At 33.0% G+C, this 23,509-nt stretch overlaps 1 protein-coding gene across 3 annotated transcripts in view; it reads left to right on the top strand.

Annotated features, from left to right (window-relative positions):
* Positions 1-23,172, top strand: part of LOC139491271 (cytochrome b5 reductase 4-like) — an 81,130-nt gene extending 57,958 nt beyond the window's left edge. For all 3 annotated transcript variants that reach the window (XM_071278815.1, XM_071278814.1, XM_071278813.1), the window contains 10 exons: positions 369-417; positions 2,704-2,855; positions 4,202-4,234; positions 7,039-7,161; positions 15,278-15,418; positions 17,402-17,548; positions 18,860-19,013; positions 20,780-20,866; positions 21,789-21,956; positions 22,519-23,172. In XM_071278815.1, the coding sequence (XP_071134916.1) occupies positions 369-417; positions 2,704-2,855; positions 4,202-4,234; positions 7,039-7,161; positions 15,278-15,418; positions 17,402-17,548; positions 18,860-19,013; positions 20,780-20,866; positions 21,789-21,956; positions 22,519-22,573 (1,109 nt within the window). In that variant the 3' untranslated portion in view covers positions 22,574-23,172. The remainder of the gene's footprint in view (positions 1-368; positions 418-2,703; positions 2,856-4,201; positions 4,235-7,038; positions 7,162-15,277; positions 15,419-17,401; positions 17,549-18,859; positions 19,014-20,779; positions 20,867-21,788; positions 21,957-22,518) is intronic.
* The last annotated feature ends 337 nt before the right edge of the window (positions 23,173-23,509 follow it).

Raw genomic sequence — 23,509 nt, 5'->3', positions numbered from 1 at the left:
ATGTATTGGCTATTTTAAACCATATTTTCCCTTACTCATTTGAAATGTTAGTACTGTCAATATCAAATCTTAATATAGATAAAGTAATGGCTTTTTTGTTTTTGATACTGACTATCAGGATGAATATCAAGCAAGCCTGCAACGGCGAACTGATGAAGTCAGTATAAAAAAAGAAAATGGTGTTATTTTTTTATCATCAATTTTGTCTTAACAATGATTTTTTTTGAGAATATGAAATAAAACTATTTTTACCACTTTTTAAACATTTTAATATTTGTTCTATTGTCTGTATGAAGTTGCATCGATTAATTGATATGTGTATTTCAGTAAAACTTTACAAAATTTAAACAGCCTGAATATTTTAACAGGGCCTGCATTAGCAGCACTAAAACCTCCATCAGGACCTGTACCACCCAGGTAGGTTGAAGCTGTTTTTTACATCAGAATCTTGTGATTTAAATGGCATGTTTTCAAATGAAAATTGATTTACATGTATTATGTCATGGACATGCTGTTATATGTCTGCAGAAACTGTTTTTCCTCTTATATCTAGTTGTAACCTGATAAAAGTTTGATAAGTTGAATTTTGGCATAAAGAAAACTGATTGATTTACATATTCCGCAGTAGATATAAGAAGATGAGGTATGAGTGCCAATGAGACAACTCTCTCATCCAAGTCACAATTTGTAAAGTACGATCTCCAACACGTCAAGCCTTTCTTTGAAAGGAAAGGCCAACCTGGAACAACATCTATTTGTACTGAAAACTTATTATACCCCTGCTTTGAAAAAAGGGGGGTATACTGTTTTTATACCCCCGCTTTGAAAAAAGGGGGGTATACTGTTTTACCTCTGTCTGTCCTTCCGTCAGTCCGTCAGTCCGTCAGTCTGTCCGTCCCATGAATATTTTTCGTCTCATTTTTCTCAGGAACTACAATATAAGGATTTCTGAAATTTGGTTTCAGGGTTTATATAAGTCTGCTACACCGTTTGATGCCTTTTCAGATTCATCACTCAACAACTTCCTGTTTACCGAACACTTGTACTATTTTACACATGATAACCAAGTTGAAAATTTCCGTCACATTTTTCTCAGGAACTACAATACAAGGATTTCTGAAATTTGGTTTCAGGATTTATACAAGTCAGCTATACCGTGTGATGCGTTTTCAGATTCATCACTCAACAACTTCCTGTTTACCAAACACTTGCAAATTTTACACTATTAAAATTATCCACTTGCGGCGGGGGTATCATCAGTGAGCAGTAGCTTGCAGTTTTACTTGTTAAATTAGACTCAGAAATAATGTTCAATAGAATTATCTTATATTTGATTTCTTGAGTTTGATTGTTTAGTTGTGTTGTGTGAGTTAATTTCAGGCCTGTCTTTTAGAAAATAATAATTGTCAATGGTTTGAAATTCATCATTTTCAGTTAGCTTTAAACATTTTTCAAAATTTACTAAGCTCCTTGAAAGTGATTTCTATGCCTCATTTATGGGCATTATGTTTTCTGGTCTCTGCGTCCATTCGTCTGTCTGTCTGTTCATTCGTCGTACTGTTCTTCGTCCATCTGTCCCACTTCAGATTAAAGTTTTTGGTCAAGGTAGATTATGATGAATTGAAGTTCAGTCAACTTGAAACTTAGTACACATGTTCCCTATAATATGATATTTTGGTCATATTTTTTTGGTTTATACAAGTAGAAATTTATTCTAAAACTTTTTAATGTGTAGCTAAGAAGTTGCTACTTTGTGTTTGGCAAAAGTTAAAAATTTTCTGAATCCTCTTAATTATAATTGATTGTTGTCTGTTTCACATATACATGCAGTTATCTTGATATTATGAAATTTTTAATGATATTTTCTTGGCTTGTATTCAGTAAGAGCATTGGTAGTGTCAAGTTTCTATTGTAAAAAAGTGAATTTTCATACCTGTCATGCAGCAATGCAACTTCATGCTTGCACACAAGCAAATGAATGAAAAGCATGAGAAACGTGACATTTACAAATGTTTTAACAATAAATGCATAAAATAATGAAAAAAAAAGCATGAGAAATGTTATGCAAACAAATGTTTTTACAACAAATGCATATTTTAATAAAGTTAATTGATATCCCAGAATGTATTATGTTTGAAATAGAATAAAACAAAACACAAAAATGATGCATGTCTTTGGAGAATTAATTTGTTTTCACTTGATAAAGAGATAGATGTTGAACATGCAACAAATTATATAACATGACGAGATATGTTAGAATAATGAACGAGATAGATAGGATTTTTTTTTATTCCAATTCTATCTATTCTATCATCTATTTTATTATGTATCAGTTAAATTGATAAGGTGACTCAAAATAATTTTAAAAAGACACTTTATAAATTAAGTGCTTTTCTTATAAAAATCTTGTAAAATCTCAACTTTCTTCTGTTCTTAGCAATTTGTTTCTTGTAAATGGATAGCAAAAGAAAATAATGCAGAAATGAAATAGTCATTAAATTAACTCATCAAAGATACCAGTCTTATACTTTTGAATATTGGATGGCATGAGTGTTTGTATCAAAGACTCATCAGTGATGCTCAAATTTCAAAATTGAAAACAAAACATATAAAATATATTGTCAACACCAGCTAGTTTTATACCAGCCATTTTTTTTTATCCAAGTTTTATTGCAGCATCTCATATTTGTTCTATTATTTCAGATTTGACTGGTTTCAGAATAAAAACTCTGTGTCACTAGTGATATATACCAAGTGTAAACATATGAGAAGAGACTGTGTTATAATACAAAGATCTGAATTAACATTATTATGTATATTGTATATAGAAGATTATAATTATTTTGTAAATATTGGTAAGTATCTTGTTACTGTTTTCAATCTGATGTAATTTAATTTTGGATGTAACGCGTCTTCTGATTGGCTAACGTTATTTTGTTATGAGCCCATAGACAAAATTTAGTCATGTGACTGTGACGTTATCAACGTTTTTCATGGTTTTCTACGGTTTAAAATGGAATTTAGAATTAAATTATAAGAAATGACTAATATTTTTTTCTGTCTATTCGAAATAACATAAAAAATGAGGTGCACACTGTTAAATAACCCGCTACGCGCATTATTCAGTGTGCACCTCATTTTTTATGTTATTTCTTCATAGACAGAAAAAATATTACAGTCATTCCTTAAATAATAATTACATTAGATGTATGTTTCATTATAATACATGATTCTGATTGGCTACTCTGCAATCTCACATTATTTCTTAAGCAACTTCATTACACAATAAAATTTATCATTCATGTTGACAAGAGGTTCCACAATAAAGTGCACAGGTAAATTAAATAAAAACTTGATAAAAATCGTGTTTTCATGATCCTAGCTAGAAAATTTAATTATAAGTATTGAATGCTTTTTTTTGTAACTTCATAGGGTGTAAAAGCATTGACCGTGTGCACATTTTTAGAATGAAGTGCTTCCGCGCTTCATACAAAATGTACTTTGGTCAACAATTTTACACCTCAATGAAGTTACAAAAAGAAGCATTCAATCCTTAAATGAATTCAGTATTCTCTTTTGTGGTATTGTACGACAGGCAGGAAATGACCTTTAAATGCATTGTAAACCAATTTATTGTTGCGACTTTCGTAAGCTGAAAATTACTTGAAATTAAATACTCAGGAATATGTAAAAAATTCGGGTTTTCCCTTGCAAAAATTTCACAATTAAGTTGCAGCCAAAAGGGTTAGTAAGGGCCAAAGACAAAATAAAGTATTGGTGAAAATAAGTTAGTTTACATCATCTGATTGCATGGTATAAGAGATGCAACCATTCAGATTCTTTAGATTTTCAATATAAACTCATCATTTTATAAATTTCAGTTTATTTTAATTGAATCAGGAAACTTTAGTTTTGGTCAGTTTGTCGTATTTGAAATTATGGCTGAGCTATAATTTATGAATTTATCGTTATATCTCAAATAAGTTTTAATTCTATAGACTAATTATTATTTACCATACAAATATGAAATGTGTTATATTTTTGTCAAAATGTATGCAAATGACAAATTTGTCATTCTTTAACAATAAACATTGATAGGCACTAAGGGTAATTAATCTATTTCAGTGAAGATTTAAGCAGTGTTGAATTTGTGTAAATTTTATTAAAACAATATGCTTAAAGAAGTTTTCTTTCATTTCAGAATTAGAAAATAAAGTTAAAGATAATTATGATGGTAAGCATAGCCTTAATCCAAAGGTGGATATTTTACACCCCTTTATCTGGGAAAATTATTTAACATATGGAGAGAGATTAAGTTTCCTGGCACAATATCATCACAGCAAGAAAAAAGTGATGATTTTGTGTTTAAATGAATATCATTTTCATAATAATTTGATGCTCGTCTTATATAGGTTTTTCCCTATGGAAAGCACTGAATTGGCTGTTTGTACATCTATTTACATTTCTTTTTAGATAGCACAAAAAAATATCTAAGATACCATACTTATTTCGTTATCATTATCATCATAAGACACTCAATTATTAAACCATTATAGGTCAAAGTACGGTCTTCAACACAGAGCCTTTTCTTTTTAAAACCCCAAATTCTGATAAAGTTGTGCCAAATATATCTTATATATAACCTAATCAACAAATTAAAGTAGAAATTCCTGTACTTGCTTTCTCATAGTAAATTGATTTTCTGTTCATTTAGACAATCATTTACGTCTACGGGTAAAACTAAATGTTCTTAAAATGGTCTGTGAAAAACTACATTTGAAAAAGGATCTGAAATCAATGTCAATGAGTTTTGTAATCATATTAGGTATGGGAATCAATCTCTTATAATCACTTTACTTACAGTATTCGCTTACATATCAAAGCACTCAGAGTCCTTTAAGAATTGATTTAAAAGGAATAATCTGGATTTTATTAGTGAAAAATAGATTGTCAGTATAAACGAAGATCAGACTGACATTAGTTGAGGAAACAAGCTATGATATGTAGATAACATCAATAAACTCATCATAGATACCATCAATAAAATTTTGTACTTGCACCAGATACATGTTTTGTACACAAAAGACTCATCAGTGACACTCGAATAAAAAGGTTAAAAGCTAATTAAAGTACGAGGTTGAAGAGCATTGAGGACCAAAAATTCCTAAATTTTAGACATAAATTCTTGATAGTATGCATTATTTTAGAAAAAAAATAATCAAATGGAGATTGCTTTTGGGTATGAATTATTATATCCTGTTGTGAAGGAAAGGGTTTTACTGTAAAATACCTGTCTGTATGTTCCATGAAAGTTTGGTCTCATTTTTCATAGGAATTACTGTTCACTTCTATCTGAAATGAGGTTTTAGGCTTCATGTGAGCATGCATTGCTCATCAAATTGCTTATATATTTTTTCAAAAAATTTTCAATGTATTAGATTTCCATCCTATTTATCTCAGCACCAATATAACTACAGATTAAAACTTTCTGAAGTTTTCTATCCAGCTTCATGCCACCACTGCTGTGGGGTGTATTTTTTGGATATATATAAATATTTCCAAAATTCTTATTTATTTGTACACCTATTAAATGAACTTTTAGGAAATTTTGCTGGAACAAACATCCTTAAATTATGTACCATGCTTCATATGATATAAAAAAGACGATGTGGTATGATTGCCAATGAGACAACTCTCCACAAGAGACCAAAATGACACAGAAATTAACAACTATAAGTCACCATACAGCCTTCAACAATGAGCAAAGCCCATACTATATTGGGTGATGCCTTTTCCTTTCTGTATACTGTGGTATATTATAGAAGACAGGCATTGTGTGTTCCATATTGTATTAAGCTTAAGTTTTGATTAAATGTAGTTATAGATTTGGTTTAACACAGTCAAATCAACTTGAAATTTGTACACTTGTTCAATAAATTTTAAACTGCAAAATTAGAATTATGACCAATGATTTCATAAAAATCTGATTGTGGAGAAGTGCAATAAATTAAATAATGATGTCAATGGCAGTACCAGGCGGAGGGTTCCGGGGGTTGGAACCCCCCTTTTCTTTGGACGATCAACGCATTTGAATGGGGACATATAGTTGGAACCCCCCCCTTTGTCCTGGGTTGGGAATCCCCTTTTTAAAATGACTGGATCCGCCTCTGGATGTCCTATGGAAACATATTCCTGTTAAAACATCATATCCTCATATTGAGTTATTAATATTTACAAAAAAAACTGAATCAAGTGACAATGGAATCCAATAAATAATCAATTCGTTATCTAAGATAAAATGTCAGGTAGCTTTGGCACTGCAAATATTATGTTGGCATCTCTCATTACTCTTATACAATGCTGCAGGAGTTATTAAAATAAGTGATGATAAATCGTTGTGGTTGCTATCAATACAATACTTCAGTGCTTTGATTTATTAGTTTTTAGTTTAAACAATATTGTTTTAATAAATCATCACATTGTGTAATGATAGCAATATGATGCAAATTCATGAAGTACATATCTAGGATTCAGATACAAGCAACATTTCTTTTTTAAGAATCGGTCTGAGCTTTTAAAGGACAAAAAATACTTTCAGTCAAACAGTGGCAGTAATTCGTCATTTCAGAAACTAATGCATTCTTGCAATCTTAGTTTTCTAAAGTGTACATCAAAACATTGTGATTGGTTTAAAGCTTTCTAAACAATGGAAATTTATCCAATGAAGTAACATTATTTTCATTTTAGTGTACGCAAAAATGATACATGTATTACCAATAGTCTTTTTAGATTCTGAAAAGGCCAATTATTAAAATTGTATTTTTTCTTCTAATCATGAGATTAAACAACCCCTAACAGAAATTGTTCTTTAGAGCTAAAGATTAAAAAAAAATTTAAACACCTATGAATGAACTTTCAATTTTGCAATGTTCTTGATTTTATACAATTTTATGTAGATATGCAGTAATTTTCAAAAGTACGGAAATCAAAGCATTCTTCTTATTTCATATATTTTATTTTTATCCTCTTTAATTTCAGTACGAATACAAAAAGAGACTGGGAAAACCGAGATTGTATTCCCTAAAGAAACAGAAAGTCAGTGGTGCTCTATAGGCCGTTTTCTAGACCAACATAATACATTCAGGAATACCAAAGATGTTGGTTAGTATCAGTGGGGGATCCAGGGGAAGGGTTCCGTGGGTTGGAACCCCCCCTTCCTTTTAGATGATCAATGCATTTGAATGGGGACATATTGTTGGAACCCCCCCCCCTTGTCCTGGGTTGGGACACCCCCCACCCTCCACCCTTTTTAAAAATGACTGGATCCGCCCTTGAGTATGTTGATAAAACCACATCAAAGTTTTATATGCCTATCTTAGAGTGGTATTATAAGACTTGTTAGGCACAATAAGAAATACTAGCTGTTTCTACTTGTAATGATTCTAAATTCATCTTGCACATAAATCTCAACATCATAAGTAGCGTGACGTTACAATACATACATAGCGGTACCGCTAACGTCTAATGAACACAGTCCTGAACATCGTGGGGGCCCGCGAATGATAATTTGAGCAATAAATAAAGAAAAATTCTTAAAATGAAATAACTATTGTCTCTCAAATGAAATAAAACTTTAACTATTTACACTTAAACAGTCTTTATGTTTTACGGAACGGTTGAATCCAACTTTTGATTTTCTCCTTGGCATCAGTTTTTGCTTTTCTAGTTGAAGTAATAGTATTGTCACTAGAATCACACGGACTATCTGTTGATAAGAGTTCAAGTGGATATAGCTTACTTATCGGTCTAGATGTCGTACCATTTTTAGTGCGTAAAATGGCAGACCTACAAAGTCCATCTCTCCCATAAACTAACTTAACGATAATCGCTATATTCCACACTGTCCTTGGGGTATCATCATGAATCTGTACAATGTCGCCCACTTTAATGATTTGGGTGTTATTTCTGGTGTTTCTATGTTGTTCCCTGAGTGAAGTGAGATATTCTCGTCGCCATCTGTTCCAGAAGTCGTGAATAATGCGTTTTTGAACACTAGATTGTCTATTTGCTGTGTAATGTGTTAAGTTTTTTACGTTCTCCTCACTGTTGTAATAATTTGTTCCTGAATACGGTAAAGTTTTAATCCGTCTTCCATAGAGAAGATGAGACGGTGTAAGCGGTTCATCATCGGTAAGGTCCGTTGATACGTGGGTTAACGGACGATCATTTAATATAGCCTCTATCTCGGTCACAATTGTCTCTAGCACTCTAAAAGTAACTAGTGCTCGTCCTAACACTTTCTTTATGCAATTCTTGGTCAAGCCGATCAATCGCTCCCACCAACCACCATACCATGGTGCACGCTTCGGAATAAATTTCCACTGAGTTCCATATATGTTGAGTTGTTCCTGAATAGTAGTAGATTTTGTAAGCATTTCAATTTCCTTCGCTGCTGCGGTATATGTTGTACAATTGTCAGACATCATGATTTTTGGTAACGATTTGCGGCTGGTGAATCTCCTAAACGCTAGAATGAATGTTTGTTCTGTAAGGTCTTCAACGATTTCCAAATGTACAGCTCTAGTGTTAGCGCAGGTGAATAGACAAATATATGCTTTACTAATACTGTTGCTTTTTGTTCTCACATTCAATGCTCCTGTGAAGTCGACACCGGTTACGGTAAACGGTGGTGAATCATTAAGTCTGTCGGACGGCAGTGGTGGTGGGTCGGGTGTAAGATAGGGTCTTCCTGTAATTTTACGGCAAGTAACGCAATTATGGAGTATTGATTTCACACATTGTCGAATCGACGGAATCCAGTAAGACTGGCGAATAAATGTCACTGTACTTTCTAATCCAGAGTGAAAATTCCTTGCGTGTGCATCCATCACAATTAATTTACAAAGTCTGTCTTTGTTCGGTATTAGTACTGGAAATTTAGCTGATTCATCAATAGGTGCATTGTTAATTCTCCCGCCACAACGGATAATGTTCATTTTGTCTATGTACAATCTAAGTTGCTTCACTAGCGCATTTTTCTCTGATTTGTTGTTAAAACTCTCAATAACATCCGGGTATTTACGCAGTTGCGAATTTCTGATCCATGAAGTCGAAGCAGTCTGAATTTCATTGACACTAAGATTTCCTGTTAGTTTGTCATTATTTCTACAGTTGTTTATGAATCGGTACATGTATGCTGTTATACGCAAAAGTTTTTGGTATGAGCTGTAGCCTTCTATATCCATAATTTTACTTATTCCTTCATAAGATCTGATTTTCTGTTGCGGTTCACTAGTTGATTGTCCTTGCTCAATTGTAGTGCTAAGAATGTGTGATTCTTTATTCTTCCACTGTGGCCAGTTTGATTTGTCAGTGAGCCATTCAGGTCCTTTCATCCAAAGATCCAATTCTAAGAATTTCGTTGCAGTTACTCCTCTCGATAACATATCTGCCGGATTTGAATCTGTCGGACAGTACTTCCATTGGTAATTTTGAGTAATTTCGTTAATTTCCTTCACTCGATTACTAACGAAAACGGGTAATTGTTTCTCAGTAGTAAGCCAACACAAAGTTATCTGACTGTCACTCCATAATGTGACGCTTGTAACATCCAAGTACGATTTCAAATGCTTGACGAGTCTTGCGCCTATCAAAGCTGCACTGAGTTCTAACTTCGGGATTGTTAACGGTTTAAGAGGTGCCACTCGATTCTTTGACATGATAAGTACGGTTTCTTTTCCACTGACTAAATATGCGCATGCACCATAGGCTTTAAAGCTTGCATCCGTAAAAACATGTAATTCTACATTGTCTGATTTTTCTTTGAAATACGGTCTATTAATCTCCAAATGTGAACATTCATTAATATCTTGTAGTACACACTTCCATTCTGTTGTAATTTCAGATGTAAGAGGTTCATCCCAATTTAATCCTTTCTCCCACAAAGTCTGCATAAGAATCTTACTACGCACAGTAACTGGACCAATAAGTCCGAGTGGATCATAGATTTTCGACGATTGTCTTAAAATCTCTCGTTTTGTCAGACGTGTATCTTCAATATCGGTGTATTCCGGTTTGGCGAAAGTAAGTGTGTCGTTACAAGTGTTCCATCTCAATCCAAGCACTTTTATGAGTTCATCTTTGTCTAATACGTTGTGTGAATTTGCGCGGTCTCGCAAAAGTTGAGAATTTGAAGCCCATGAGCGCAAGTTAAATCCTGCTCTAGTGAATAAGTCTCTTGATGTATCAAAATATTTCAGTAATGCACTCTCTGTAGGAAAACTCGACAGTATATTATCAACATACAAATCATTCATTAAAATGTCAGTATATTCACAACGGTTCTCTCTCAAGTGTTTTTGTAGAACGGAATTCAGTATGAATGGCGATGAAGTGACTCCAAATAATACAGACTTAAATCGGTAAGTTGATAGTGGAGTTGATGGGTCTGTTGGTGTATCGAACCAAAAGAAACGTGTGACATCTCTATCCTGTGTCTCTAATCCAACGTTCAAGAACGCCTTCTCTATATCAGTAGTAACGGCAAATTGGTGTATACGAAATCTTAAAAGAATGCCGACTAAGTCATTTAAATTGGGTGGAGTAGTCATCAAACAATCATTAAGACTAAGCGATTCTGGTGTGGCTTTACAGCTGCAGTCGTATACGACCCTAATTGGTGTTGTAGTTGAATCTTTTCTCACAGCATGATGCGGAATATAGTGTATTTTGCTAGTTTCATCGGTCTCATTAGTAGTATCCACTTTTTCTATGAAGCCCCTTTTCTCCTGCTCTGCCATTATTTCTCCATATTTTTCAAATAGTTTGGGTTCTTTGCTAAGTCTTCTTACTACATTTTCTGTCCTTCGTTGTGCAATGGCTTTATTTGTCGGTAACGTAGGGTGATCCTCTTTCCATGGTAACGTTACAAAATATCTGTTGTCATGGTAACGAATTTGTTTCTCTTCATAAGTCTTTTGAATATCTATCTGTTCTTCTAACTTTGTGGTGTCAATTTTCTCGGTAGCCAGTGACTCTATTTTCCAAAATTTCTCCAAGTCGTACTCATCCGTTTTTGTTGCGATCATCAGGTTCATCATTGAAGCTCTCTTGTATCCATCTGTGTCAGAGTTGTGTGAATGTAGCGTTCCAGACAACAAGTATCCGATTTTTGATTGAACAGCTGTCGGTCCTTCGCCTCGGATAATATCATTCTGAACAATTGACCAAAAGTAATCAGCTCCAATTAGAATAGAAATTTCAAAGTTTTCATCTGCTGTTACTGGGTGAGCTAATTTGATTCCTGACAAATATGTAAGTTTTGCTGCTTGGCGTACATAGGTTCTCATCGGTGCTGCAATCTCTGGAACGATCAAGACTCGAATCGGCAGTTTACCATCTGTAGTTATGAGATATACGAATCCTGTTCTCAAATGGCGAATTTTAGTACTATTTGCATTGTCTCCAAATCCGGATAGGTTAACGCTTTCAGTTCCAGTAGGCTTGAGTTTCAATTTCTCGGCTAATTCCTCTGTGATAAATGACCGCTGTGCGCCTTCTTCAAACAATATTTTTGCATCAATTATTTCATGTTCTGCACTTACTGGGTTAATTGCTGTCTTCAAAAGTACACGATCTGGCGATTGTGAGTGTAAAACAATGTCTGGTTCCTCCGCGTTGTGTTGAATTGTGCCTACGCTTACATCCCCTGTTGGTTTGTTGTCTTCATTTGTTTTAACATTGTCTTTGCAAATACTGGTGTGATGACGTTTGTGACACTTGTTGCAAGTTTTTGTAGATTTACATGCGGATAAGCTATGGTGTCCTAGACAGTTAAAGCATAAGCGGTCTTTTTTCACGATTGACATTCGGCTATTGTAATCAGATACTTCAGTGCAATTAACAGACGAGTGTGGCTCCTTACAGTACGCACAGTGTGGCTTGGGTTAAGTGTTACTTGCGTTTGTATTCTTGTTACCTCTATTTCGATTACTAGAATTTGTATTTGTCAGAAAGGCAGCGGTAGCTGTAGGGGGTTCTAACTGTTCTGAAGTTTTGCCTGCATCCATAATATAAAGTTCATCGAAAATTCCACGGCGTAATTCATTCAGTTGTAAATCTGTAGATCTATATTGTCTGGCAAGATTTCTGCGGATTTCACTGGGTAGTTTGTTCATAATAATGGGCACTAAAAACGCTCCGTATGTGTCTTCACTTTGACCTAATGACTCCAAACCTCTAATGTGTATCTCAATTTCATCGTAGTAGTTTTTCATCCTAGATATCGTGTATTTAGGGGCTGGTATATCAACTAGTGCTTGCATATACTTCTGTCTTATTACATGCGATTGTCCATATCTTTCTTGCAGTAAAGAAATAGCTTTCTCATAATTTGCATGTGTAAGCGCAAACCCTGTGACGGTTTTCAATGCCTCATCATGGAGTAGTGACTTCAAATAATTAAATTTCTGAACATTTCCAAGAGTAGTGTTTTCGTGAACGGATGTCTCGTATGAATCCCAAAATGACTGCCACTGCATAATATTACCATCAAAGGTAGGAAGATTCAATTTGGGTAACTTGTTGTACTCATTTACTCTAGTGTTACTACGTGAAAACTGAGTTTCCGGTTCACGGAAGTTTGAATTACATGTATTCTGTTTAGTGTATCTCCCGGGTTGAGCATAACTTTGTTGATCATGAGCGGACTGAGCATAACTTTGTTGATCATGAGCGGGCTGAGCAGGGGCGGAATGAGAAGGGCCGCTATAACTAACGAAATCTTTTGCATTTGTATTAAGTGCGGATGTATTGACAAGAATGAGCTTTTGTATTTGCGTTATTTTTCCATCTAATGTGTAAGCATACTCATCTGAATCGACGATCTCGGCTTCTACTTCTCCTTCATCAAGATTTTCTAGAATGTCCTCATTTAATTTTTGTAGTGTCTCTTGTTTCTTCAACAGATTGTTCACAATTTTAGTTAACTCTTCAGTGTTCACGGGCTCATCTCCGTCGTCTCGGATGTCCTCAAATTTCTTCAAAAGTCGGGAAATAACACTTCTGTGTCCTGCACGTATTGAACGTAGTTTGGAACTCATCCTGGTCACGGCACCAATATCTTAGAGTGGTATTATAAGACTTGTTAGGCACAATAAGAAATACTAGCTGTTTCTACTTGTAATGATTCTAAATTCATCTTGCACATAAATCTCAACGTCATAAGTAGTGTGACGTTACAATACATACATAGCGGTACCGCGAACGTCTAATGAACACAGTCCTGAACAATGCTTAATATGGGGCATTATGTTTTTCGGTCTGTTTGTCTATTCGTCCATCCCGCTTCACGTTAAAGTTTTTAGTAAAAGTGTTTGGTCAAGAGAGATTTTGATGAAGTTTAAGTCCAATCAACTTGAAACTTAGTCCACATGTTCCTTATGATATGAGTTTTGACCCCAATTTCTTGGTCTACTGAACATAGAAAATGATAGTCGTAGAATTGGGCATCTGTGTTCTATGGAAAAATTCTTATTTTTTATGCTCCACTTAGGAACATTATGTTTTAGGTCTGTGCCTCGGTTAGCCAGTTCATTTGTCCATAAGTTTGTTTGTCTGTCCCGCTTTAGGTTAATGTTTTTGGTCATGGTAGTTTTTGATGAAGTTGAAGTCTAATTAACTTGAAACTTAGTACACATGTTCCCTATGATATAATCTTTCTAATTTTAGTGCCAAATTATAGTTTTTACCCCAATTTCACAGTGGGGTATCCCTGTACTATGAACACATTCATATAAACGAAAGGAGTAGAATTGTCATAATAATATAGAAGAGATCGGTTAAAACTAAATGGGGATAAAGCATCCTGGTATTACACTTAATATTAACAAAAAGATGTGGTATGATTGCCAATGAGACAACTATTCACAAGAGACCAAATGACACAGAAATTAACAACTATAAGTTACGCGTCACAGACACTGTAAACACCAACTTGGTCTTCAGTATGTCAAAATAGCAATTTAGACAGGAAATGATTCAACAATGATAACCAAATATCTGATGCATACACCAAATTCTGAGTGGCAGAGTTAATATAAAAAAGAAGATGTGGTATGATTGCCAATGAGACAACTTTCCACAAGAGACCAAATGACAAAGAAATTAACAACTATAGGTCACTGTACAGACTTTAACAATGAGCAAAGTCCATACAGCAAGTTGGTTTTGTGAGTACTCAACTCTCATTGTTTCGTCTAGATGAATTTAAGATAAGGACAAAACTGCTAAAAAATAATTTCTAGAAAAAAACCTAGTTTGAAATATTTTGAAGTTTCCAAGACAAAACACTGTACCATTGAAGATTTATAGATCCGGTGAATTCATTTTTTATTCGCTGGATACTAATTATTGTGGGTTTCGTGGGTACAGGACAGGTGAATCAAGAATTCAAATGTTCACTCTCATTAAAACAAGTCTCGCCATTTAAAATATATCAATTACTTAGAGTAAACATGTTATTTTTTCTCCATAAAAAGTAATAAGCTTCAATTACTGAAAGTTCTGTACTGAAGCATTAAGTGACCAAGTCAGCAATAAGATATTGTTAATCTAAGGACATGTCTAACATGTTAACCTAAAATATAGTAAAAAAAATAATGCATTAAAAGTGACATGAGTAACATAATTGAATAAAAACGGATAGGAAATAGGAAATAAAGACAAACTTAACAATGATTTGACAATGTATTTTTTCGTTAAATGATTAATACCTTGGGTTTGACACTGGACAATAAACCTCATTTTAAACATTGGCTCATTGTTTTAACTTACTTTTTCTAGAAATACACCAATTGTATCTGTTGTCTGCAAAAAGTTTTAGTGTTTGGCAATGGCACTCATAAAAATGTGTCAAACAAATTGGTAGCGTTGATGAAACTCAATTTTCACATTGTAAGATAAAAAATCTCAGTTCGATTGGCACAAAAAACTTGTAAAATTAAGAGGCAGAAACATGCTGAGCCCCCCAAAAAAATACTTGGCAAAACTTTTGAAATATGGACTCGCAAATCGCAATCCTGATAAAGAAGATATTAAATTTATGTGGCTTTAGGGATGGGGGAACACGAAATTAAAAATCTGGTAACAGGTCAAGCACCTCAAAACATGAATAGAATTCTACGTAAAAAATCTCATTACAGTATTCAAAGGGACAATAATTTCTCAAGTAAATTTATTGGTAATATGTGTTCTATATTTGCTGTCTTTTTTATTCCAGAAACAACATATCATAGCTGTAATATAGAATCTGTTTCGGAAGTGTCACATGACTGTAAATTATTATGTATCCATCTACCTCCAGAGTTATCTATGTGTGTACCTCTAGGTCATCATGTACATGTACAACATAATATATCAGGTAAATATCTACGTGTTCACTCAATGGTGTATTCATCTCCTATCAATTACAATAACCAGTAAATCATTACAATATTTTGATCCTATTCCGTTGGATACAAATTTTCATGGGATTTCGTGGGTACAGGTGAACCACAAATTTAAATTTTCAACGAATTACATTTTTATACGACCGCAAGAAGTAAAAAAATTGTGGTCGTATATTGGTATCACGTCTGCGTCGTCAGCATTGTCCGAGGACGGATGGTTTCCTGAAAATAACTTAAGTATAAGTAAATAGAAAAACACAATGTTTGTAACTACTAAAGGAAGGTTGGGATTGATTTTGGGGGTTAATATGGTCCCAACAGTTTAGAAGTAAGGGGCCCAAAACAATCGTTTATCTATTTTCAGGAAAATAAGTTGTGTACTAGTATTTCAAATGCTCTGATATTGTACCCATTGTTCATACCATAAAGTAGAAGGTTGGGATTTATTTTAAGGGTTATGGGGCAAACAGTCTAGGTATTAAGGGCCAAAAAAGGGGGAAAAAAAGAAGCATTTTTGTAGTTTTGGAACAATAACTAATGTATAACTGTATGGATCTCTCTGACATTGTACCACAAGGTTCCATATAACAAAATGAAGGCTTTGATTCAGTTTGGGGTTAACAATTTAGGAATAAGGGGCTAAAAAAGGGCCAAAAAGAAGCATTTATCTAGTTTACAGGCAATAACTTGGGTTTAAGTATATGGATCTCTCTGAAATTATACTACAAGGTTTCTTACTACAATGGAAAGGCTGAAATTGAGTTTTGGGGTTCTTTCTCCAAGGGGGGAGGAGGGGTTTCAATAAGTGGGTGGTAAAAAAAGGGGCCCAAATAAGCATTTTTGTAGTTTTCAGTCAATAACTTGTGTTTAACTGTATAAATCTCCCTGAAGTTATACCACAAGTTTCCATACTACAAAGGGATGGTTATGGGGGCGGTTGGCTAAAATCATTAAGCAATTAGGGGGAAACAAGGGTTTTTCTGGTTAAAGGACAATTTATACAATATAAAAGCAGTGTAAGGGAGGTAATGCAATTAAAATTTAAAGAATACTTTTGAATACTTGATTACCTCCCTTACACTGCTTGTTTTCAAAAGTTTCAAGAAGAAATCTTCAATTGCACAGTATTGTGCAATAGATTTGTTAGATCTTTGAACACATTTATTTTGTGAAAAAAACCTATATTATGTCAAAAATTTGATCTCAATCCAAATTCAGACAGTATCAAGCTTGAATATTGTGACAAAATTTGCCCCAACTGTTCAGGGTTTGACCACTGCGGTCGCATAAAGCTGCACCCTGCGGAGCACCTGGTTCTATAAGGTTTTTATGCAGACTTGGACAAAACAACGAAAATAAAAGTTTTCATCAATCCACAAAAATCGGTACTCACAAAAATAAATGAATCCACTGTATTGTGAATTAGCTAGTGATACATATATAATAAATGGCATTTTTTCCTGGCATTATCATTTTGGTTTCAATATACATGTAGTATTATATAGCCAAACATCAAATTTTTCATTGGACAGTTAAATAGATATTTTAGACCAAACATGATTATTACAGGGGGAAGGCTTTTAAAACATTGAAGGTTACAGCAGTTATAGATATACATTTTTGTAACAAGTCAAAGGTTTGTTTTTTAATGGTATCTTTTGAAACATAACCAAATCTTTTGAAAACTTAGCTGGATAAAGTCTCAAAGTGATCGAAATACCTCTAAAAGATTTTTAGTCTCAAAGAAAAAGTTCAAAAAAAGACTTAAATTTCAGTAAATATTTGGTTAGCAAACATCTCATATTAAACGAAAATGGGTGGATAATAAATACCTCTTTAAAAGGACAAGAAAAATTTGGTAGTCTTCTAAAGGCTTAAATCCTAGTGTTTTTTGTACTTTTTAATTTTTTCGGTATCATTTAGTATTAACTTATAAATTTATATTTATTTTTCAGGAATGACAATAGCTCGTAGTTATACAGCTGTGATAAAGTCATTACTACCAGACAAACAAGACGACAGACTTGGTTCTGTTATATACCTAATGATTAAAATTTATAAAGGTGGTGCATTGACTCCTTGGATTGGAAGTTTGTCTCCAGGTATTTATTATACAGTATATAAATAGATACAGGATTTCCTGTTTCCAAAAACCAGGAAGTAAATTACAAAATGTTCCATGTACTGTATATTCAATGCATACACGTTATTGCTATTTGTCAGCCATTACTGGACATCACTAAGGTTCCCGTAAAATTTTGACGTCATAAAAAAAAATATCTGATGCCACAATGGCAGTTCTGTCAACTTTTCATGAAGCAAATGTGTGAGATTTGCCCAAAATTGAAAAGATCAAAGAGAAAAAAAATAATAGATCAAAGGAAAATGCCGCCAAAAAAGCATGAACAATCAAGAGTCATATAACAATCTTGGAAAAGTGATTGTTGTATGACGTCAAAAGTTCAAGCTGGACGGATTATTGGGTCAACAGGGATAGTTTTCAAAATAAGGTGTATTATCATTTGTAGGATGCCAACTTTTGTAGAATTAGTTGTATACATGAAACAAAAATTTAACTGTTCAATGAAGTAAAAATTTCTATTGTAGTCAAATCTCAGAATGAAATATCAAAGAAAAAAGACAATTTTACCTCAATCAACAAAATTTGGTGCTCCCAAAATTAAATGAATCCACATTTAGAGTTGTAATAAACGTATTTACACTTTTGGTATTTAGATGAATTTTGTCTCCAAATGACCTAGATCGCCTCTGAATAACCTTCTGACGTCAAGCAACAATCACTTTTTTATTGTGACGTCAAATTTTTTGAATTGTTATGTCAAAGTTTACGGGAACCTGTGTGATTTTACGTAATGGCGGACAAATTTGCATACAAGTGTAAACACGTCTATGGAAGTAAATGATTGTACAGCTTTGTCAATGTTTAATTCAACACAGTGTGTTTAGCTAACAACAATCAATCCATGCATTTATAGAATTAGCAAAAAATACTTTTTTAAAGTTCATACATATGTTTTTGAATAATAATCTTTCTTATTGATCATACATGCAGGCAGCTAAATGAAGTACTCTTCATATATATGTGGGCTTTATTGTCTGGATTATAGGTCCTTCATTTCAGTATTTTTATTTAGTTAATTTTTCGATATATTCATTATAGCTTTTCCCTTTTTTTCTCTCCATTTTTTATATTTTAGCACCCCATTATTCAATATTCTCTATTGTTGATCTATTTTTAACTTTTTTCTTATTTCTTTTTTTCTGTAAATGAGGCCAAATTATTTTCTATTCTGTAAATCCCATCAAAACTCTCATATATGAGTAGCACACATGTGTATTTCTTATTAGGACATGAGTTTTAAATTTTTTATCACATGATTAATTCCTTTCAGGAGATACAATAGATATAAGTTACCCTGAGGGTACTTTCAAGGAAGAGCGTCTAAAAGATGTAACAAATTTAGTACTGTATGCTGCTGGTACCGGCTTCACTCCAATGATCAGACTTATATACCATTGCTTATATGTAGATCAGAAACCAGCAAGGTGAGTTATCTTATTGTGAAAATTCTACACAGATTTAACACCCTTATACAAATTAGACTGCCATTACTTAAAGTCATACAAGTTCCTGCAAAATATTGCATCATAATAAATACATTTACAGGTGCCAGATTTTCTCGATGTGTTAAAGACCTATTGGTGGCCTTTATCAGGTTTTTGTCTCTTTAACAAATTCCCTTTTCTGTTCTTAATTTTATTTGATATCAAAATTAAAAGGTGATTGTTTAATGATGTCAAATGGATAGTCTTAAGAAAGTTAGATCTAGATTCATTCAAAGTTCAGCTACTGTGGATTCATTTATTTTCGTGGATTGCTAAAAACTTGCATATTCATGGATATTTGATTTCGTGGTTTTGTCAAATCTCTGTATACAAAGCCTTTTGAAAATATGTTATTTGTTGAACATAAGAATTTGTGGTTCACCTGTACCCACGAAACCCACGAAAATTGGTATCCAACGAATAATAATGAATCCACAGTAAATTCTTAAAATTATAAATATGTGTATTCTGTTACAGATAAAATTTTGCTTTCAAATATCTAAAGATTTGAAAGTTTATTATTGTTGAAACATGGAAACTTGAGATTTTAAAGCTTAGGCCACGGTTTTTTAATTTGTTGGTTTACGGATTTTTCTCATAAAAAAGTCGGGTCGGTCGGTCGGAAAAAAAAAGAAAAAAAAATATCTTTCAAAACAGAAAAATATGCAAAATAAATATATATTTCACCTTACTTAACAAAATGTTTGTCTTATTTGCTGTTTTGTTATCATTTCTTAACATTTCGTTCGATGAAATATTATTGATCAGTGATCATGAACATCGCAGGACATCGTTTAATAACTTCCTGTAAAAAAGAGGAGTTGCACGGACAAAGACGAAATTAAATCGTCATTTCACAAACAAGAAAAACAGATTCCCGTAGCTCTCAATCAATTCCAGAAAACTAGGTAAATAATGATCTTCAGTTACAAAAACTGATTAAGAAAAAAAAATGTAAAAACGTCGTACAAAAATAAGTTTCAACACACATGTCGAAAAACGTTATAGACTCGTCCACTGGAAAAACGACAATATCGGGTTAATCAGTTGTCATGCAATCCGGTTTTTATCCCAATGATTGATAATATGAAACAAGAAAATTTCAAATGATTTGTTAATATTCAGTACTTTAATTGATGTTATTCCACCTGTCAACATTTGGACAAGTCTATTTCTCTGAGATGATGCATCTTACGGACTGATGTCAAATAAGGGAAACGAACTTATTTTTGTAATAGGTTTTCAACACAGGTTTCGTTCCGCAAAATTATTTGCGCAAAAGACATTTCAAGGTCAGTTATAATTGATTTGTCTATTTTTAGAAACGTAAATTGGAAGCTTTCTGTTGTCAACTTTGTTAATGATTAATGCATTTTATTTTATAAAAAAAGAAATTTTAATTATTTTTCAGGGATACTGCATTGATAAGGGTCGGCGGGAATAAAAAAGCATGAAAAGTCAATTTTATTTTTATTCTGAAAATCGGCAAAATCGGGTCGGCGGATCCGTAAACCAACAAATAAAAAAACCGTGGCCTTAGATTTATTATTTTGAAAAAAGAAAATATGTTGATGTCTTTTTATCTTTTCTTTGTAAATTGTAAAAAAGTGTTAGAATGAAACATTTAGCAGTAGTGGTATGTATGACAATGAATCATGTAGAAAACTACTTATTATTGTTTAATTCTAGCTAACTTTTTGTTTCAGAAATATTAAGCTTATGTTTTTCAACAAAACAGAAAAAGATATTTTATGGAAAGACCAACTTGATTCCTTAACGCAAGATTTTAAAAAGTAAGTGGCTTATGTATTTCACCTATAAAATAAATGCTTCAATACCCTTAAAGGAACATCAGCATTGCAATGTTTTCTCCACAACTTTAAAATAGAATCTTGCCCATAACACAAAAATAATTTCAGATATCAACACATCCTAGCAATATAGTGGGTCTCATTGGGGTCTAAGCGTGAAGCGGGATTACTGATTTTTTGTAAGCGTGACACATGAAAGTCAAATTATTGTGCCGTGAAAACGGGAAATGAAGTCTAGCGGGACACGGGAAATTACTAAAAAGAATGAGAATTGCTTATGTACATAGTGTAAGGGAGATACAGGAATCTGACACAACAGTAAGTGGGATCTGGGATCAGAACCCCCCAAATGAGACCCCCCAATATAGCATCACATTACCAAGATGCTAAAAGACCTTGGGGAGAACACTGCTGTGGTTAACACAGATTAGACATTGCTTATATCTTTCAAGTACATGTATTACTGTACAAACGTACGTTTTAAACCTTTAAGATTAATTTATACTTCCTTTTATTGGCCAAAAAGGGACCTTGAGACACCCCTTTATTGAGGATGAACATGATGTTCAGTGTTTGTTGTTTGTTGATGTGGTTCATAAGTGTTTCTCGTTTCTTTGTATAGATTAGACTGTTGGTTTTTCATATTTGGATGGTTTAAATTAGTAATTTTTTGGCCCTTTATAGCTTGTTGTTCAGTGTGAGCCAAGGCTCTCTGTTAAAGGCTGTACTTTGACCTATAATAATTACTTTTTAGAAACTGACTTTGATGGAGAGTTGTCTCATTGGCACTCATACCACATCTTCTTGTATCCACTTATAGGTCAACAATGGTATTGACTGCTTAAGACTTTAAGTCATCTGGCATATATAAAATGACATTAAAAATTTGTTTCCTCTTTTACAGTTTTACTGTTGAGTATGTTTTATCAGAAGCAAATGATAATTGGCAAGGTCAGAAAGGTCGTGTTACTAAGGAAATAACGGAAACCTTCACACCTGCATCAACTAAAGACAGCTCAAACTTGCTCATCTGTGCCTGTGGACCAACTGCATTTACAGAAATAGTCTCTCAGTATGTAAATTCACATTTTGTACATTAAAGATTAATGATTATAAAATTAAAAAATTGAACGTTTTTGAAGAACAAATTGTTTCAAAATTGGAAATACTATTTTGATTTGGGATTTGATTATAGACAGTAAAACTCAATAACCTCATTTATTATGACATTGAAAACTTTTTAGAAAAAAGTATATAGCAAAAGTATAGAACTCTAAGGAAAATATGAACACATAGTCCCTTATCAAATTGCAAAATCAAAAGCTCAAAGACATCAAACAAATTGAAAACAACTGTCAATAATGAATTAATTGATTGATTGATTGTTTAACACCACTTTCAGTACATTTACCTTGACCACTGAAACCAGTTTTGTTTTTTTGGAGGGTTGAGAAAGATGGACTTCTTTAGAAAAACAACATACCTTCAGCAGAAAACTGTCAATCATAGTCATTAACAATATAGAGTGAAATGTAACTTTTCACAAATTGGGGTTGAATTTTATAATCTTGGTGTTAACAGACAGTGTTAAATTTCTTAAATGCCATAAAGTAATGTTTTTGTTTGTTTTTCAGATATTCAAAAGAATTGGGATATAAAGATGACAGCTTTCATGCTTTTCTTGGTTGAAAGCCCAGCCAGACGAGACAACATTTGTGTACTGTGAAGTGATGATTTTATGGCATCCATTAATGCAGAAATAACTGAAAACATAAAATAGTATTAAAATATAAGAAAAAACCATGAAATAAAATACCGGTACTTATGTACAAGCTGTGATTAACAAAACCACAAAACTTACATTATAATTATGTTATTCCCTATTTTCAGGGAAAATTACAGCTAATTTCCTAATGCTTGTAGAGTAAAACTTGGGTAGGCTTGCTTGCTCTGTTTATATAAACATTAATTAATTCAAGCTTTGTAATTAACATTGATATCTTCAAACAATATATATAGGCACATTTTAACCTGTATAAATTATATTTAAATTTGATTGGATGTCATCTCATATACAATTATACAATATATAAACAAATCAAGCAAGCTAACCAAAGTCTTGCTTTACATGCATTAGGAAATTAGCTGTAATGACAGCAGGGGAGATAACTTTGTATAAAATTATTTCTAACTGTGATCTTTACGTTTTTATTATTTATTTGTTATTTATTCTGTTTTTATATTAATAGAAAATATAGCAAAATAAATTGACCTTATTTTATATGAAATGTGTTTTTCTTAATGCCTTTTCTTGATATTCATCTATGAGCATTCATACCTGTCAGTTTCAAGAATATAAGTTAAGTCTTTTAATAGTTATGCTTCAGTGACTGGATTGTTGACATGTTTGTTATTTCTCTAATCACTCCTACATTATGAAGTTATTAAAAATTAGATATTTCTTGATCTGCTAACTGTCTTATATACTCTTGTATACATTTGGAACTGTCCAATGAATTATTAGGTCTTTCCACTTTTCTGTGGAAAGACCTATTGTATTTGTTCTGATTATTATTAGGTCTTTCCACTTTTCTGTGGAAAGACCTATTGTATTTGTTCTGATTA

Source organism: Mytilus edulis, chromosome 10, assembly GCF_963676685.1.
Source record: "Mytilus edulis chromosome 10, xbMytEdul2.2, whole genome shotgun sequence".
Classification (NCBI taxonomy): domain Eukaryota; kingdom Metazoa; phylum Mollusca; class Bivalvia; order Mytilida; family Mytilidae; genus Mytilus; species Mytilus edulis.
This window is presented reverse-complemented; position numbering and strand designations above follow the sequence as displayed.